Source organism: Lepus europaeus, chromosome 4, assembly GCF_033115175.1.
Source record: "Lepus europaeus isolate LE1 chromosome 4, mLepTim1.pri, whole genome shotgun sequence".
Lineage (NCBI taxonomy): Eukaryota > Metazoa > Chordata > Mammalia > Lagomorpha > Leporidae > Lepus > Lepus europaeus.
In genome coordinates, this window is record NC_084830.1 from 164,764,563 (window position 1) to 164,783,466 (window position 18,904).

Below are 18,904 nucleotides of genomic sequence, written 5' to 3' on the forward strand. Positions count from 1 at the left end.
GACAGGTGTCACAGTCTGTGGTGCGGGGTGGGTGACAGGTGTCACAGTGTCTGTGGTGCGGGGTGGGTGACAGGTGTCACTGTGGCTGTGGTGTGAAGTGAGTGACAGGTTGTCACAGTGGCTGTGGTATGAGGTGAGTGACAGGTTGTCACAGTGGCTGTGGTATGAGGTGAGTGACAGGTTGTCACAGTGGCTGTGCTGTGGGGTGGGTGACAGGTGTCACTGTGGCTGTGGTGTGAGGTGAGTGACAGGTGTCACAGTGGCTGTGGGGTGGGTGACAGGTGTCACAGTGTCTGTGGTGCGGGGTGGGTGACAGGTGTCACAGTGTCTGTGGTGTGGGGTGGGTGACAGGTGTCACAGTGGCTGTGGTGTAGCGTGAGTGACAGGTGTCACAGTCTGTGGTGCGGGGTGGGTGACAGGTGTCACAGTGTCTGTGGTGCGGGGTGGGTGACAGGTGTCACTGTGGCTGTGGTGTGAAGTGAGTGACAGGTTGTCACAGTGGCTGTGGTATGAGGTGAGTGACAGGTTGTCACAGTGGCTGTGGGGTGGGTGACAGGTTGTCACAGTGGCTGTGGTGTAGTGTGAGTGACAGGTGTCACAGTGTCTGTGGTGCGGGGTGGGTGACAGGTGTCACAGTGTCTGTGGTGCAGGGTGGGTGACAGGTGTCACTGTGGCTGTGGTGTGAAGTGAGTGACAGGTTGTCACAGTGGCTGTGGTATGAGGTGAGTGACAGGTTGTCACAGTGGCTGTGGTATGAGGTGAGTGACAGGTTGTCACAGTGGCTGTGCTGTGGGGTGGGTGACAGGTGTCACTGTGGCTGTGGTGTGAGGTGAGTGACAGGTGTCACAGTGGCTGTGGGGTGGGTGACAGGTGTCACAGTGGCTGTGGTGTAGTGTGAGTGACAGGTGTCACAGTGTCTGTGGTGCGGGGTGGGTGACAGGTGTCACAGTGGCTGTGGGGTGGGTGACAGGTGTCACAGTGGCTGTGGTGCGGGGTGGGTGACAGGTGTCACAGTGGCTGTGGTGTGGGGTGGGTGACAGGTGTCACAGTGGCTGTGGTGTAGCGTGACAGGTGTCACAGTCTGTGGTGCGGGGTGGGTGACAGGTGTCACAGTGGCTGTGGTGCGGGGTGGGTGACAGGTGTCACAGTGTCTGTGGTGCAGGGTGGGTGACAGGTGTCACTGTGGCTGTGGTGTGAAGTGAGTGACAGGTTGTCACAGTGGCTGTGGTATGAGGTGAGTGACAGGTTGTCACAGTGGCTGTGGTATGAGGTGAGTGACAGGTTGTCACAGTGGCTGTGCTGTGGGGTGGGTGACAGGTGTCACTGTGGCTGTGGTGTGAGGTGAGTGACAGGTGTCACAGTGGCTGTGGGGTGGGTGACAGGTGTCACAGTGGCTGTGGTGCGGGGTGGGTGACAGGTGTCACAGTGGCTGTGGTGCGGGGTGGGTGACAGGTGTCACTGTGGCTGTGGTGTGAGGTGAGCAACAGGTCTCTCTGTCTGGGGTGTGGGGTGACTGGCAGGTTTCACAATGAGAGTTCCAGCAGCCCCTTGAGGGTCGCTCCACGATTCGGACCCTGAAAGACTGCCACGAGACCGGCGGCCGTGCGGTGCTGACCAAGCGCCCTCACTCAAGGGACTTCCTGTCTTTGCACCCTCCCTTAACCCCATTCCCGAGGCAGCCCTGTCCACATGCAGGACCCCAGGGAGAGCCCCTCCTGGTAGATCCAGACAGACTGAGCACGACCCATCACGTGGTTCATGGGCAGAGCTGCACCTGTATGGGATTTCTGAAAGCGACACTCATTTTACACACCTGTAAGAGTGAGAATTTCTCAGTATCAAGATGTGTGTCACAGAGCCAGTGCTGTGGCGTAGCGGGTAAAGCCGCCACCTGCAGCACTGCCATCCCTTGCGGGTGCCGGTTCAAGTCCCAGCTGCTCCACTTCTGATCCAGCTCTCTGCTATGGCCTGGGAAGGCAGTGGAAGATGGCCCAAGTCCTTAGGTCACACTGCCACACTGAGACCCAAAGAAGCTCCTGGCTTCGGATCAGCCCAGCTCTAGCCGTTACGGCCATTTGGGGAGTGAACCAGGGGAGGGAAGACCTCTCTCTCTCTGCCTCTCTGTAGTTTCGCTTTTCTAATAAATAAATAAATCTTTAAAAAAAAGTGTCACACCTCAAACCTTCCTTACAGAATAAACCATTTATGCAACCCCCACACTGGGCGGTGGCGTTCACCCCTCCACTCCCTGGTCACTGGACTTGGTCACCCGGCTCCAGGGACTAAACAGCGCGAGAAAGGGACAAAGGACGACAGGCGTCCTGGGGGAGAGTCACCACCCCAGGTTGTCCTGAGAAGCCTCAGGCCAGCCCAGATCTAGGGGGTGCACACAGGCTGCACTCCCAATACCGTCACAACCTTCCAGGTCACAGCCTGGGAGGTCACAGACCAAGGAGGACCCGGCTACTAACTGCAGCTGCAGGGCAGAGGGTCCTCGTGGGAGCTGGCAAAGCCCACAGCAGGCCTGCAGGTAACAGAAAGAGTAACTCGCAATTACTGCTGTTCAAATAAAATACGCAGTATGTACACAGCTTTTGGCTTACACAGTGCCACCGCATACTGTTTTCAATCTTTGTGATAATCCCATGCGAGTGAGCTCCTTACCATCCAAAAGCTGCTGGGACAACATGCCTGGCTCCCACGGTGGCCCCGGGGTCCCGTTAGTAGCTGCTGGAGTCCTGGGTTCAGATTATGTGGGCTGCAGCTCCACTGTTTGTTCTAAACATTTTTTTAAAGATTTATTTATGTGAAAGGCTGTTAGAGAGAGAGAGAAACTTCCATCTGCTGATTCAGTCCCCAGATCATCATCACAGCCAGCGCTGGGCCACACCAAAGCCTGGAACTCCACCCAGGTCTCCCATGTGGGTGCAGGGGCCCAAGCACTTGGGCCATCTTCCACTGATTTCCCAGGTGCATCAACAGGGAGATGGATGGAAAGTGGAGTGGCCAGGGCTAGAACCAGCAGCTTTATCTACTCCGCAGCAATGCCATTCCCCCCCCACACACACACACACACAGTTTACTCTAAAGTGACCCAGAGCCGACTCTTCCCAGGACCTTAGGAGGAGCAGACACCCTGGGAGGGCGTGGTGTGGGACCACACATGACCCACGAAAACAGCTCCGGCAACTCAACAGGACCGCCTCATCTCTTTCAGCACCATGCGCGTCACCAGATGAGAGCTAAAGGCACGTGGAGCTAAAGGCACCAAGGAAATGCGTGGTGGAGACACACTGTCCACACACTGGGCTCCTTGTGCCCAGACACAAGGAGCGTCTTCCACCGCTGGGTTTCCCCTCCTCGGCAGACACGACCAGCGGGCTGCGGAGCGCTCCCTCCTGACCCTCCTGGTCTCCAGGACTCTGGTCTCTGCTCGTGAGCCACAGGCAGGGGCAAGCAGCCACGTGTCCTTGCAGAACTGGCCAGTGAAGGATGCGCTGTTCTCAGTGAAGAACCACTCTGCGATGGACGGCAGAGCAGAGCAACAGGGAGACCAACGCTTTCCAATTCCTCCACCCTCGGAAACAGGGCAGACACTGCACAGAGGGAACCACCTACAGGAGCTATTCTCAGCCACCCTCTCCTCCAGGCTCCGCACAAGTTCCTCCTGCGTGAGGGGCAAAGGGCAGCAGGCACACACCCACAGACAGTGCCCAGCGCACCCCCCCTCCCCGGGCAGAGGGGCTGTGGGGAGGCTCGGGAGGCCGGCTGGGAAGCTGGGAGCACAGCAGAGGACCCCACGGCCCCCCCACCAACAGCCGTGCCAGACCTGGCACTGGACACAGCATTAGAGGACTGTGGTCTGTATCATCTAGAGCCCACCCCCACCTTGACGGACAGGTGGCCATTCCAAAGTCATCCACCAACAGGGGTGTGGCCCTGACCCCCTCACCTCCTCTTACAAAGACACCAGGGCACTCCCAGAAAGGTGACAAAGACGATTCCGGCCGGCAGAGACTCCCCCACAAGGCACACCCTGGCAGTTCCTGCTAATATTTACCACCACCACCAGTCTCTCTCTCCATCGATTCCCTGTCGCAGGGCTGCCAGTCAGCTGTGCCTGGTGCCCACCCAACATGAACCCGGCTCTCAGGAACTGACACCAGAAGCCACACAAGGCAATGAACAGGTTTAATAATGGGTAAGACCAAGCACAAGCTGGGAAACCGGCCCTCCACCTGCCGTGAGCCCACGGGTTTCCTGTGGCCGGAGAAGACCCAGAGTGGCAGGTGGGAACCTGCTCAGAGCCAGGAGCAGCCTGGAGCTCCAGGCCCTGGAGAAGCGCCCGCAGCAACAGCACGATGGACACGTACAACACCCAAGACGGGCCAAGTCTTATTTTCTTAACAGCCGAGCTTCTAGCCGGCAGCCAAGATAGCCGGCGCCAGCTGCTGAGGAAGTGGCGTGCAGGGTGCTGGCGAGCGCCTGGAGGCCGACAGGTGCATCGGCTGCATGAGCCCGGGTGCTGCTGGCGCCAAGGCAGAGAGGAAGAGGGGACGCCCCTGCCCACGGGAGGACTGTCCTGGTCCCTGGCCAGCACGGCGGCGGCGAGCCAGGGAGCCCGCCTTTTGTTTCCTTTTAAAGAGCAACTCACAGTCAGTTCCACCGCCCTAAATAAGACCGAGGAGGGGCTGCCCCCCTCTCCCCCCCCCCACCCAGGGGTCTCTGGCTTGCATCCCCCACACCACCTCTGGGAGGCATGAACAGCACTTCAGGGGAGGAGTCCCCGGCCACCCGACAAACCAGAGACCACGCAGGAAGCAGCAGGTGCGGTCAGCCATAGCCCTGGAGGCTGGCAGGGGGCCATCAGGGGCCTGCAGGCCCCAGCTCGCCACATGGCAGACAGGGAGAAGCTTCCTGGTGCCTCCTCTGTGGGGACACGAACGCCACCATGAGGCCCAGCTCCATGACCTCACCTGCTCCTTCCGGAAGGCTCAACTCCCAACAGCAGCGTATCGGGGGAGTGGGGCTTCAACAGACCAGCTGGAGAGGGGGAGACACAAATGAGCTCAGAGCTGGCCCTGCAGGGACAAGGGGGACAGAGGCCTCAGGGGCGGGCAGGGAACAAGGTGTCCCTGGGGAAGCGGGGGAAGCGTTAGTTCTGCCCCCAGCCCCGGCTCTGCCCCCTCCCTCCCACTTTCTTCTCCCCACTTGCCTGTTTGTGGGCGTATTCTTGACAGTGCATAAAGATGATGAACACAGAGTTAATAACCCTGCTTGGAAGTCAAGTCAAAAAAGAGGTTTTCTATCAACAGATTAAAATCTCAATAAGGGCCGCCTCTGTGGTGCAGTGGGTTAAGCCACAGCCTGCAGCACCAGCATCCCATATGGGTGCTGGTATGAGTCCAAGCTGCTCCACTCCCGATCCAGCTCCCTGCTAATGCTCCCGGGAAAGCAGAAGACAGCCCTAGCCCTTGGGCCCCTGCACCCATATGGGAGACGCACAGGAAATTCCTGGCTCCTGGCTTCAGCCTGACCCAGCCCCAGCCTGACCCAGCCCCAGCCCCAGCCCGACCCAGCCCCAGCATCCACCTGGGGAGTGAACCACAGGAAGGAGGACCTCTCTCGCCTCACTCTCCAACTGCGCCTTTCAAATCAATCTTAAAATCTCAGACGGTATTTAAATAATCCCCAACAAGGGCAGACACGGGGCAGGCGGGCCTCACCCTCACCTCCTCCATGGCCCCTGGCCTCCTCCCCTATGCTCAAGGCAGGGGACACTAACTGGTCACCACCGAGGGGTGGGCAAGGCCAGGAGGCACAGCTCTGGCTGGATGCTGACCTGGACGCGCGCAGCTCCAGCCGGCTCGCATGAGGTCCACCACGGGAACCGTGTTCCTAGAGGAAGCCGAGGCATTCGAAATGCCAGAGGAGGACCAAAGCCACCAAGGTTCTCAAGGCTTCTGCACTGAGAGCCCGGCTCGCTCCACGGCGGCCTGGCCTCGATGAGGCCTGCGGGAGGCCTGGGAGGAAGCACAGAGGCACAGATGCTGGGGTCAGGCGTCCACTCGCCCCACACTGCAGCGATGGCCTTCGCGACAGAGCCCCCGGCTTCCAGCTGACTACTCAGAGCACTGCCCGGTGCCGGGCACACGGCAGGGAGGGGACGGATCCTGGCCCTGTGCTGGGCACGGAGCTCCATGTTTGACGCAAGGGACCTCGGCCACCACCTGCGTTTGACTGACAGATGAGAGACATGGGTCTCGTGCCCAGAGAAGCAGAGCCATCGGGTAGCAGTCCCCCCCCACCTCACCCACTCAGCTCTCCAGAGGGCCTACAGGACGTCCAGCCTGGGGGGGTCACCCTCCAGCCTTGGGGACAGCCCTGCCACCACCACCTGTTCTGCTGTCCTCGTCTGGCCCGGGCTTCCCTGCTCCCTCGGCCGGGCCCAGGTGTCCATTTTTTCCGGATCTCGATGCGGTCAGCTAGAGATGGCCGAGATGTGCCCTCGCCGGTGTGGCAGGCACACACACACACACACACTGACCGCATGCCTGCCACACCCTGCTGATCAAGCCTGCAGCTTCCTGTTCCCTTGTGGGACACGAGGATGGGCTCACAGGTCGCAGGGAGGGAAGCCGCAGGGAAGAGCCAGGTCCCAGAGGAGCGGTGCCGAGGTTTCCACGCGCACAGGAGTTCCTGGGGCCGAGGTTTCCACGCGCACAGGAGCTCCATGAAGGGCTCCAGGAACGTCCGGCTGGCCAAGCAGGTCCGCCGGGATCTCTGAACTGGGTCACGTGAACACCCTCGCATTTTCTCAGTGGTTGTCCTGTGATGACTCGCCCCATGGAACTGTAAAGCTACGCAGACTCACATGAACAAACAACTAATGGAACACAAGGATGCCTTACAAAGCTAATGGAGGGGCCGGCACTGTGGCGCCCGGTCAAGTCCCAGCTGCTCCACTTCCGATCCAGCTCTCTGCTCGGCCTGGAGGACAGTACAAGATGGGCCCCTGCACGCATGTGGGAGACCCGGAAGAGGCTCCTGGCTCCTGGCTTCAGATCGGTGCAGCTCTGGCCATTGCGGCCAATTGGGAGGTGAGACAGCAAATGGAGGACCTCTCTCTCTTTGCCTCTCCTTCTCTGTATAGCTCTTTCAAATAAGTCTTTGAGAAAAAAGTTAATGGATCATGCAATTAAAAGATAAGCTTGGGGCCGGCGCCGTGGCTCAACAGGCTAATCCTCCGCCTTGAGGCGCCGGCACACCGGGATCTAGTCCCGGTCGGGGCACCGATCCTGTCCCGGTTGCCCCTCTTCCAGGCCAGCTCTCTGCTGTGGCCAGGGAGTGCAGTGGAGGATGGCCCAAGTGTTTGGGCTCTGCACCCCAGGGGAGACCAGGAGAAGCACCTGGCTCCTGCCATCGGATCAGCGCGGTGTGCCGGCCGCAGTGCGCTACCGCGGCGGCCATTGGAGGGTGAACCAACGGCAAAAGGAAGACCTTTCTCTCTGTCTCTCTCTCTCTGTCCACTCTGCCTGTCAAAAAAAAAAAAAAAAAAAAAAAAAGATAAGCTTGGGTGTGGAAATTTATTTTGGTGCAAAAGTTGCCTACGAGGGGTCTTCAGGAAGTTCATAAAAATACGTATTGTTAAAAAATTACACAGATTTCAATATTTTACATGAAAATAAACTCTCATGCCTTAAAAAAAATTTTTTTTTCTTAAAAAAGTTTTATTTACTTGAATGTCAGAGTTAGAAAAAGAAAGATCTTCCATCCACTGGTTCACTCCCCAAATGGCTACTAACAGCCAGGGCTGGGCCAAGCTAAGACTAAGAGCTTCATCAGGTCTGACGCCTGGGGCCACCTTCTGTTCTTCCCCGGTGATCAGCAAGGAGCTGGACTGGAAGAGGAACAGCCAGGGCACGAACCAGTGCCCATACGGGATGGCAGCCTCACAGGTGGTGGCTGTACCTACAACGCACAGCGCCGGTCCCAAACTTGTCTTTTATTTATTTATTTTTTATTTTTTTGGACAGGCAGAGTTAGACAGTGAGAGACAGAGAGAAAGGTCTTCCTTCTGTTGGTTCACCCCCCAAATGGCCGCTACGGCCGGCGCACTGCGTCGATTGGAAGCCAGGAGTCAGGTGCTTCCTCCTGGTCTCCCATGAGGGTGCAGGGACGAAGCACTTGGGCCATCTTCCACTGCACTCCCAGGCCACAGCAAAGAGCTGGACTGGAAGAGGGGCAGCCAGAACAGAATCCGGCGTCCCGACTGGGACTAGAACCTGGGGATTAGCCAAGTGAGCCATGGCACCGGCCCAAACTTGTCTTTTAATTCCATTTTTCCATGAAACATCTGAGATGGCCTGGCATTCCCACCCTGGCAAAGACCCAACATGGGCCCAGCTGTGGCATCTACGGAACACTCTGGAAGTCTGCCACTCACAAGGGAAGGACATCACTGACCAAGCTGACGGGGTCACCGGCTGTCCCTGCCACACAGGCCAACAAGGCAGACACCAGGCTAAGCAGCCCCGAGTTCTGAGCAGCGCAGGAAGTGCAAGCTCAGGCCTCGGGGCTGGGGGGGCAGCCTGTGAGGGCTGGGTGCAGGGGAGTGACCCACACGCTGCTCTGCACCCACAAACACATGCGCCCCATTAGAGACCAGCTGTCCCCTCTCGCCTGTGCTCTGGGCTGCACGGTCCCTAGACTTGACAAACGTTACAAAGCACATAAAGGCCTAACACAGAACATGAGCAGACACGCGGGAACGTGGCACATCGGCCGGGTCTTCCAGAAAACACTCCAGAGGCCGGTCGCAAGTCCGAGCCCCTCCCCCTTTTTATCAAGAAGTGGTTTTTAAGCTTTTGTCTATTTGAGAGACAGAGCAAGAGAGAGAGATGAAATCCTGTCTGCTGGTTCCCTCCCTAAATGCCTCAACAGACAGGGCTGGGCTGAGACAGAAGCCACGGCGGCCTCCAGTCCCCCGAGCCATCTCAGCTGTCCCCAGGTCTGCACCTGCAGGAAGCTGTGCTCGGGAGCCGGGCCAGGCCTTCTGATGTGGGACGGGGCAACCTAACCACAGGGCCAACCACCATGTCCCCTGCACCTCAAGAAATACCTGTGCACCTGCTAGGTTTTCCAGGCCCAGTCCCCTAAAGCAGGCCCCCACAAGCAAGTGGCAACGTGGCGCTTATCAGCAGGACCGAGCCCAACCTGGCAGCAACCACATGCGCCTCTCAGCACCACCCAGAGCAGCTGGGGCCCAGGCCTCCAGCTGCAGACCCAGCAGCGTGGCCAACATGCCACGTGGCAAGTTGGTTAAGCTGAAAATGAGATTCCCACAAGCAAGCACTGAGCCTCCCCCCTCCCCACTTCCTCTCCCAACTGCAGGACCCTGGTCTCCACCACGCCCTGTGCTCGGGGGCAAGCCCGGCTCCTCTCCTCCTTTCCTGTCCCCTTCTCTGGGACACTCCAGGCGACAATGGCTGTGCCTTCCTACCCAAGCTCCCACGGCAGCCTCGCGAGGCCCGGCAGGCGCACAGGTGCTCACTTTCCCCTGCAGAGAGATCCTGTGCTGGCATTGCCTTCTGACTTTGATTGGCATTGCCGCGGCAAACACTTGTCGTCAAGCAGAGGGAGACTGAAACCAGAGACGGTGGCTCAGCTCCCCTCACGATGACCACAGATGCTACCAACACGGGATGCGCTCGACGCATCCAAAAGGAAAAAATAAAAGCAAAACACTACAAAAAGGAACAAAACGCACCCTCTGGGCAGCCTCAGTTGGAGGCACGGAAGAACTTGTTTTCAGAGAGATCGTTCACTTAAACGCGGCACCAATTTAAAGGACTTTAACTGCCTAAGACACACACAAAGCACACAGGATTAGTCAGCATCCTCGTGCTCTATTAGCAAGAGCACAGGCAGTAAGCTTCACCTGTGCCAGGTGAGCCCTTGTCACCTGAAACAATGGAAGAACTATCAGCTGGAACCTATGTATCCTGCACCAGAAAGTATGCGCCAATCGCCAGGTGGAGACAAACACCTGCCATGGCACAGAACTTGCACCTGAACACACTTCAGGGAAAGCATTTTCATTGTTCACTTTCATGACCCTTGTGGGTGGCCGACTTCACTTGCGCCATCAACGGAACAGGAAGGAGGGAGCTGGGCGACACGCCACACACACGGGTGGCCTGAGGTGGCGTCAGTGGGCCTGGACAAAGCTGAGCGTGCGTCCACAGCGCATGCCCGCCCAGTACCCACGCCCACGCATCTGCAGTGGGACCGGCAGACTCCGAGCAGCCCCCGGGTCTGGGTGTCACTGTGAGCTGGAATCCCCCGGAACCACGGACCTGAACCTCGTCCTGGCGAGCCCCGATTCTGCACGGTTTGCAATCTAAGAGCAAGTCCTCCATTTTAAAACAGCTTTTAGAAATCACAACACTGTGTGGGGTGAACATCACTGGCCATTCCAGCGGCACCGCTGTCGCTGAGGCTCCAGGGAACACGGCACTGCGGGTCATCGTGCAGTCCCCGCCTGCCTGCACGCAGCCACGGCACAGCTGGGCCTGTCTGGGCACGGAGCCGCCGTGTCCCCGCCCCGGCCGGGGCTTCACCTGGGTCTGGGTGACGGCCTCAACCCCACACCTCCCTCCCCCTTCTTTCCGGTCTCAGGCTTCGGCTGGTTTCTCTAACCCAACGCAGCACTTTTCTCCACCCAGCCCTGAGCCTCACCCCCGTGTTAATGCCAGGTCCCTGGGGCCACCAGAGCCACGCTTTGCTCTCCTGATGGTCACCTTCCATCTGTGGCTTCGGCTTTCCACAACACAGTCTGACAACACCTCGCCCCGCCAGCCTCGCCCGCCTTGGGATCCCCAAGCTCTGTAAACTCTGCAAAAATGAAACGCACATCCTGCACTTCTCTGCCCCTTCCGGGCTCTCTGTCACACGCGCTTTCTGCAGGGCTATGGAAAAAATCCCGCTGGGTTCCAAGATCCATGCCCGGCCCCTGGGTCACACAGATGGCGCCCTCCCATGCTCTCTCCCACGTTAGTTTTATCGATTTCTTTATCTTGCAACAGATTTACTGTCAGTGAACCATTCGTGGGGAGGCCAGACCATGCTTCAGTCACCACATGCACGCACGCACGCCCTGGCACCTCTGCCCACCACACACACACACACACACACGTGCATGCCCTGGCACCTCTGCCCACCACACACACACACACACACGTGCACGCCCTGGCACCTCTGCCCACCACACACACACACACACACGTGCGCACACACCCCGGCACCTCTGCCCACCACACACACACACACACACACGTGCGTGCACGCCCCGGCACCTCTGCCCACCACACACACACACACACACACGTGCACGCCCTGGCACCTCTGCCCACCACACACACACACACACGTGCACGCACGCCCTGGCACCTCTGCCCACCACACACACACACACACACACGTGCACGCCCTGGCACCTCTGCCCACCACACACACACACACGTGCACGCACGCCCGGGCACCTCTGCTCACCACACACACACACACACACACGTGCACGCACGCCCTGGCACCTCTCCCCACCCCACCCCCACACAGACACACACATGTGTGCGCACCGCCAGCATAATATAGTCTGGGCAGGCTATTCTGAGGGGCACAGAGCATGGAGCAAATCACAAGCAATCAAAAAATGAGAGCACCCTGCTCCTCTCAATCATCCTGATTGCATCAGGGAGAAAGCCTCAATCTGCTACTCTAATCTTGGATAATCTCGCTTTTGTGACAGAGAGAACAACCCTCGGATTACGGGCTTCTGCAGGCAGACGTCCCCTCCGCCACAGAATAAACACGGCTACGCTTCCACGGAAGTCACTTTCACGGGCTGCTTCTGCCTATGGCTTCCAATATAGTGAAAAATTAGTTATTCTTTGTAAGTAAATTTAGGTCAACAAAAATGAGGTGCTTTAAATGAATACTAAGCAAACGGCAGCACCAGTGGCAGGCACGCACGACAGGCGTCCTGGAGGTACCACCGGAAACGGAAGGTGCCAGGCTGCAGCAGACCCTCGGCCAAGCAGAACGAACTTGACCCGCCATTCGTGGTCCCGGGAAATGACCCAGGTCACACCCACGGGCAGCATCAAGCTTCTAAAACAAGGTCTCTCGGCGGGGTTGGGCTGGCACACGCGACGGTGTCGAGACAACGCGGGCAGGGGTTGCTACCGGCATCTGGCAGGTGGCGGCCAGCGACACCACCAAGCCTCAGGTGCTGCCAGGACAAGCCCGCGGCAGACTCAGGCCCAACCCTGCCCTGAGGGAAGGGACGGCTGGTGTGTGCGCCCCGGCCCCGGACCCCGCTCCTGTCCTCACCACCTCTGCCCCGGCTGCAGCGGAGGGCAAGGAGCACCCCCAGCCCACCTCTCACTGCCGCGCCCGGCCCACGCCAGGGCCTCCTTCCAGGACCGGGACAGGAGCAGGAGCCCCATGGCTTCCTCACGGGCCAGCAGGCCTTCGGACCCCCTGCACGACGGACAGGCGAGGGAACGGGGGACGAGCAGCGTCACTCCAGGGCGTCCTGAGCCCGGACCTTTGCTTCCCGGGCTCTCCACAACTCTGAAGCTTTTAAAATAACTAACAGCCTTTTCATTATTTAGGGTAACTGCCCCAAAATGGAACTTCAAAAGTGCTACTTTTTCAGTCTGCAGTAAACAGAAAAAAAAAAAAAAAAATTAACATAAAAGCAACCGGCAGCTGAAACAGCTCGCTGGGCTGCCGCTCAGTTCTCCGATCTTAAACCCACTGCCGCACACAGAACCCACACCTGCAGGCCCAAGGGTAGGTGTTTACAAGACAGACCTTTGAGGCTATTCTGGCTTGTGTTCTCTCTCCAGGTTCTCCAGAACATTCTAGAAGCAGGCAGCCCCTGTCTTCCCCCCCTCCCCAACATGGGGTGTTACTTTAAACCCTGGGACAGTACTGACACCTGAAAACGTACGGTAAGCTCCTACTGCAGGGGTCCCTACCCTCAGCAGCTGGTGTTGTGTGGGGACATGTCACATCCTGGGCTTCCAACTCTGACACACCCGTGGCCAAGCAGCAGGGGCGGCGACACCAAACCCCTCTCACTGTAAGACAGGCCCGATTCCCACACTGGCCACAGGAGGGAAACCAGGGCAGGGCGGGAGGACGGTCGTGGTCACACGGGTTTTAGGGAGAGGACGAGTAGGTCACAGCATGTCCCCCCAACCCCGGGGCCACCAGCAGCAGCAGGGACCAAGCTCTCAAAGATGAGCGACGCGGCCACTGCAGCACTGCCGATCCCTTCTCTTCCAAGCTGTCTGTGGCCTCGTGTGGGGCGCCGTGGGCTGCGCCTTCCCGGCACACGGCCGCCATCTGCACGTCAGGGGAGACAAGTCGCAGCACCTGCCTGAGGACTTCCCAGCCCCCGGAGCTGAATGAAAGCTGGCGGCTGCAGCAGCTGGAGCCAAGAGCGCTGGCTCCTCTCCTACAAAATGCACACGACCCATGCTTCCTACGGGAGGCACGCACTGACCACGCCCGGGCCAGAGCTCCCCACTGGGACGCAGAGCACGCGGCTTCTGGAGCCTCCAAGTGCCCCGCTCACGGCGAGGGGCTCCCAGCACCGGCCCTGCCCCAGCACGCACTGCTCTGCAGGCAGCTTCCGTTTTCATCTGTGTCAAAGGCAGAGACAGGCAGATCTCCCACAGACTGGCTCACTCCCTACATGCCTGAAACAGCCAGGGCGGGGCCAGGCCAAAGCCAAGAGGAGCCTGGAACTCTGTCTGGGCCTCCCGCGTGGATGGCAGGGACCCGGGCACTGGAGCCATCGCCAGTGCATCCCAGGTGTGCACGGACAAGGCGTGCCTGACGTCCTCAGCTGCAGGACTCTGCCTGGCCCAGATGTACGCCCTAAAGCAAACTTGGAGTCAGCCCACCAGTAGGATGTGAAATCCCAGGGGTTCAGCCTGCTGTGTTTAATGAGATAGAATCAAACAGCGCAGAAGAGAAAGTATCAGAGTGTCGGGCTGGTGAGAACAAACAGGGTCTTAGGAAGTTCTAACACACACACGTATCTCCGTGTCCGGATCTGCCGGGACCCAGGTGGTCACACACAGAGAGGGAGCCCACAGAACTCCGCTCCAGCTGAACCGTGGCAAACGTTCTGGGGTCGCTGTGTGACTCGGGTTGGGGGCAGAGGCAGCTGAAGTCACCACCTCAAGCAAGCGCATCCCGTGGAACGGAAACAGAACAGCAAAATCGAACCCACGGTCACTTAACTCTCGTCCTCAGGATCCCGCACTGGGTTTCTCTGGATTTTGCCCGTCTGGGCTGCATCTGGTTCTGTTATCAACGTTCCTTCCACGTGGAACCAGGGCCGAGACACCAAGTGGGACACGACTAAGCCCCGGAGCCTGCCAGGCCCGCTGCCATCACTCCCCGTGCCAAACCGCTGCAGAGCCCTGACCGAGGCGAGCTCCCTCCTCCCCAGGAAAAGCCTTTCAAGTGCCAGCTCCTCACATCACCGGGCAGGAGACCAACTGCTGTCTAGGACAGAGAGCCCCGAATGACCACGGCCAACGCTGGTGCATCAGCACCGCCAACACCCTGACAAATAAAACCCTGTTCTCAGGTGTGATGGGGAAAATTCATCTGCTATATACCGTTAATTAAGCCCTCCACTCCCACCCCAAAAGCTGTCTCAGCTGCCCTGGTCCGCAGGTCCAGCATGGGCCAGGCCCACCCACACCTGCCTTCACCAGCTGCCCAGAGCCCTCAGGTGCCCCAGGCCCTGAGCTTGTAAACACATCTCAGGGTGTGAGCTCCCTGGCCACAGCACAGGCCTCTGGGATGCAAGACAGCTGTGCCTGGAGCTCACCAGCACCCAGAGCTGAATCTGTCCACACCCAGGAGCTGACCACAGCGGCAGCCAGGCGCAGGCACGGCTCCGTGGTCACGCCGGTGACAACTCGGAGACTCACTCAATGTCTCGGTCTCAGCGTCTCTGCCTGGGGGCACTGGGCCCCAGACCCAGAGCCAAGACCGGAAACCGGGAACGGCCTCTGGTGTCAGGAGGTTTGTGACCGAGTCCAGGCACGGCGAGGAGTGCTTCCAGCCTCTTCGTGGTGTCCCGGCGCCCCCTCCCTGTGCGAAAGCAGCAGCTGAGAGTCCAGCACCATTCATTTCCACACAGCAGGTGCATCCAGGCCTCTCTTCTCCGAACTCCCCCGGGGCAGCCCGGGGCTGAGCGCCGCGCAGCACCAACTCTGCTTTCTTCTCAAAATATCTTAATTCTGTGACTTCTGTCAGGGAAGGACCGGGCGGCCAGCAGTATCCGCTCTGCAAAATTTACTGCCACCCGGAACCCCACACTTAGGGGAAAAACACCGCGATTGATTGATTGTTTTCTGCCCCTTGGCATTCCTCATTGAAAGGAAATGCCTGTGGAAACAGCGGCCCTGCAGCCCGGGCTTCCTCTGCCTGCGCGGGGCCTCTGGCTCCCCATGCGCCCGGCACAGCAGGTGAGGTCGGTCATCGCCCCCGCGTGCAGCCCGCCCTGCACCTGCGCCCGCGGACACCTGGGGCGGCTTCCCACCACCTGCGGCCAACAGGTCTGCAGGGGACCCCGTCCACGCACACGGGGCTCATGCTGAAACGCGCGCCACCTGTGCCCGACCACGCCGTGCTCCGCGGGGGTCGGCCTGCCTCACGCACCTGTCCGCTCCTCACGCACCTGTCTCCGGCGAGGGCAGGCCGGGCGCAGCGGAGGGCCAGGCCCGGGTCCCACGCCGCGGCAGCGTGGGAAAGCGGATGCATGGCTGCTGGCTACACCGCCACAGCAGAAAGACAATGGAGGTGGCGACGGCAAAGCAGCAGCAGGCACAGCAGCACCCGTTCGCGAGCGGCTGACACCAGACTCCCCGGGACGCAGGGTCTCAAACCAGGGCGGACAGCAGGGCAGGCAGCGCGGGCGGCTCCGCGAGGACCCGGGCAGGGCCGGGCAGGCCGCGCCGCCGTCCGCGGCCACCCCGGGCCGCCGGGCGGACTTCGCCATGCTGCCTCAACTCCCCGGTGACTCATCCCGGCGCTCCGGGGGCGCTGCGGGCAGCGGCCCGGGGCGGGCAGGAGCCCAGGCGCACGCACAGGGCGCCGGGCGCGCGGGACCCCCCCACCCCCCAGGCCGCGGTCGCCAGCCGGGCCGCCCACGTGCGAGGCGGGGAGGAACCGAGGGGCCCCGCTGTCCCGGCCGCAGCTCCCGCTCCCGCTCGGCCCGGAAGGCGCTGCCCTCTCCTTACCGTCCCAGCTCCGACTCCACCTCGAAGAAGTCGCCCAGCGCGTCCCGGTTGGAGCCGTCGATCCAGTAATCGGGGACCAGGCTGCTGGCCGCCGCCGGGCCCACGCTGGCGGGGGCCGAAGAGCAGGACGCCGCGGACGCGGAGGGCGCCGTGACTTTGAGCATCTTCGCGGCGGGACTCGGCCGCCGCCGCCGCCGCCTGCGCACGCCGGAGCGAGAAGGCGCGTCTTCCGCGCGCGCGCCCCCCGGCGCCGGGAGGGCGGCCCCTGCGGAGGGTGCGGGCGGCTCAGCGCCGCGGGCGGGGGCGCGGATCCACCCGCCCCGCCCCGCCCCGCCCCCTCCCCTCCCCTCCGGGTGCGGGAGCCGCGGCTCGTCCCGCGCGCTGCCCGCGCTGCTGGGACCGAGAGCGCACGGGTGCGCGCGGCAGGCCTGGGCCCGAGAGCCCGGCGGCCGGGGCGGTCTCGTGCCCCCGGCCCCCGCCCCGCGCCAGCCCCGCCGGGAGGCCCGGGCCTCGCCAGCCCACTCACCTGCGAGTAGAGTCCTCGGCGGGCGCAGGCACGGGCGCCGCTGCGTTTCCTGCAAGGCCACGGGCGCGCTGTGTCTCGCGGCTCCGCCCCAGCATCCCCAGGCCGGCCGCCGCGCGGGCCGCGGGGGGCGGCTCTGGCCCAGGCTCGCTCTGCAGCCTGGGCCCCCAGCCGCTGACCCTCCGCAGGGCGCACGCCGGCCGGCCACATTGGTGCATGCGTCATTCATGCGAACAGTGGCGTCACAGCCTCTGATCTCACAGGTGTTAGCTTTCTAGGAGTCCTGTTTCTGACTTTGTTCCCGCAGGCCCTGAACTCCCGGCAGTAAATCTGCATTTCTGATAAGGCAGGAGACAGAGGTGACCCAATAGCTTCCTCTAATGTATTGATTCTTCGCAGCTCTCCTGCTGTATCAGCAAACTACCCACCCCGAATCCCACCAAGTGCTGCCAGGGATATGATGGGTTGGAAACGAAAAGCGATCCTCAAAGGTGGCTTCGTGCTCAAGTTGCGAACGCTCTGAGCAGCAGCCGGACTCTGTGGGCTCCTAGGAACTCTGACACCTGTTTTGCAAAGGGCCGGAAATGCCCAGGATGTGTTACTCTCCAGGGAATTTGCTAATCTTCTGTTAGAAAAACGAGGTTCCTAAGCAAAGCGCAATAATAACGCTCTCTAAACGCTGCTTTCTCACGGAGCTTGCCCTGATGGGTGGACACGGGGGGCACCAGGCGGTGGCCAGGAGCCACAGCCCCGCAGCCAGGCCGATCACCTGGGACGGGGCGGGCTCTATACCTTCTCACTGCTCCAGGGCACAGCGGCCGGAAGGCAGCTGCTTCTCAGGGCAGAGGTGACCGTGGGCCCGATTTTGCACCTGGTGCCGGCCTAGTAATTTGGCAGTGTCCTTTGATCCCCGACTCTTGGAAAGCTGCTGTTAGTCACATCTATCAAGTGGACGCACGACTCCCCCTCCTCCCCCAATCCACAGGTTCACTTCTGTGGTCTGAAATTACTACATGGAAAATTCCAGAAAAAAATGACTCGTAATGTTTGAATTAAGGTGTGCAGCATCCCTGTGTCCAGCACACACACTGACCACTACCCGTCTCTCAGCGCTTTGCAGCCCCCCTGGGTATCACTCAGGCCTTGTGGTACCCAGTGCTCGCGCTCACACAGCTATCATTTTATGGACAATGGCCCCAACGCTCAGGACAGAGGTGCCACATCTGGGTGTGCAAAGCCATCAGGTGCTTCCTGAAGAACCGTCTCACGGGGCCGGCGTTGTGACACAGCGGGGTAAGCCGCCTCCCGCCACAGCTCATCCCTGTGGAGTCCCCACTGCTGCACCTCCAATCCAGCTCCCTGTGCAAGTGCTTGGGCCCCTGTGAGAGACCTGCATGGAGTCCCTGGGCTTCAGACCGTTGCAGCCATTTGGGGAGTGAACCAACAATGGATGGAAGCTCCCCCTCCCCGGCCACCCCCCTCTTCCCTCTCTCTGTAACTCTTTCAAATAAGTAAATATTTAGAAAGAAAGAGCGCACTGGCATAACTTGAGTGCCCGGCATGTGCTGCACAAGGACACTGCAAAGACAGCATCACACAGGGTGGTTCCCTAGACTGTCACCCGGAGCGTCCTGCTCATCTCACGGACAGCCTCAGGCCTGGTGTGCTGTCCCTTCAACGACGAAGCTAACAGCACCTCTCTGAACACGAGCCCTTTGCTAAGTGGCACGAGTGTGTTATCGCCACCATTCTATCTGATCAGTCAGTGCAAACCTCCTGTGGCTGACGTGTGGCCCAAGTGTTCTCTTAGGCATGCAGGTGCAGGAGAGATCACAGATGGGGTCATGATTTCCACGGTTCCAGCATCCACGCAGCGTCTTGGGACAAGTGCCGCACGGATAGAGGGGCGCTACTGCGTTTTAGCCAATCCATGAGCTTGCTCTTATTCTTAAAACAGATAAATTGATACATATGATTTTAAAACAGATGAACGGGGATCAAACCCATATAATTCACCTCGCTCTTTATCAAGCCTTAACGGAAA

The 18,904-nt window shown here is 60.0% G+C and overlaps 1 protein-coding gene across 1 annotated transcript in view; it reads right to left on the reverse strand.

Moving 5' to 3' along the window:
- Nucleotides 1-16,501, reverse strand: part of CAMK4 (calcium/calmodulin dependent protein kinase IV) — a 190,768-nt gene extending 174,267 nt beyond the window's left edge. The window contains exon 1 of the mRNA XM_062189967.1: nucleotides 16,338-16,501. Within this exon, the coding sequence (XP_062045951.1) occupies nucleotides 16,338-16,501 (164 nt within the window). The remainder of the gene's footprint in view (nucleotides 1-16,337) is intronic.
- Between the last annotated feature and the right edge of the window lie 2,403 nt (nucleotides 16,502-18,904).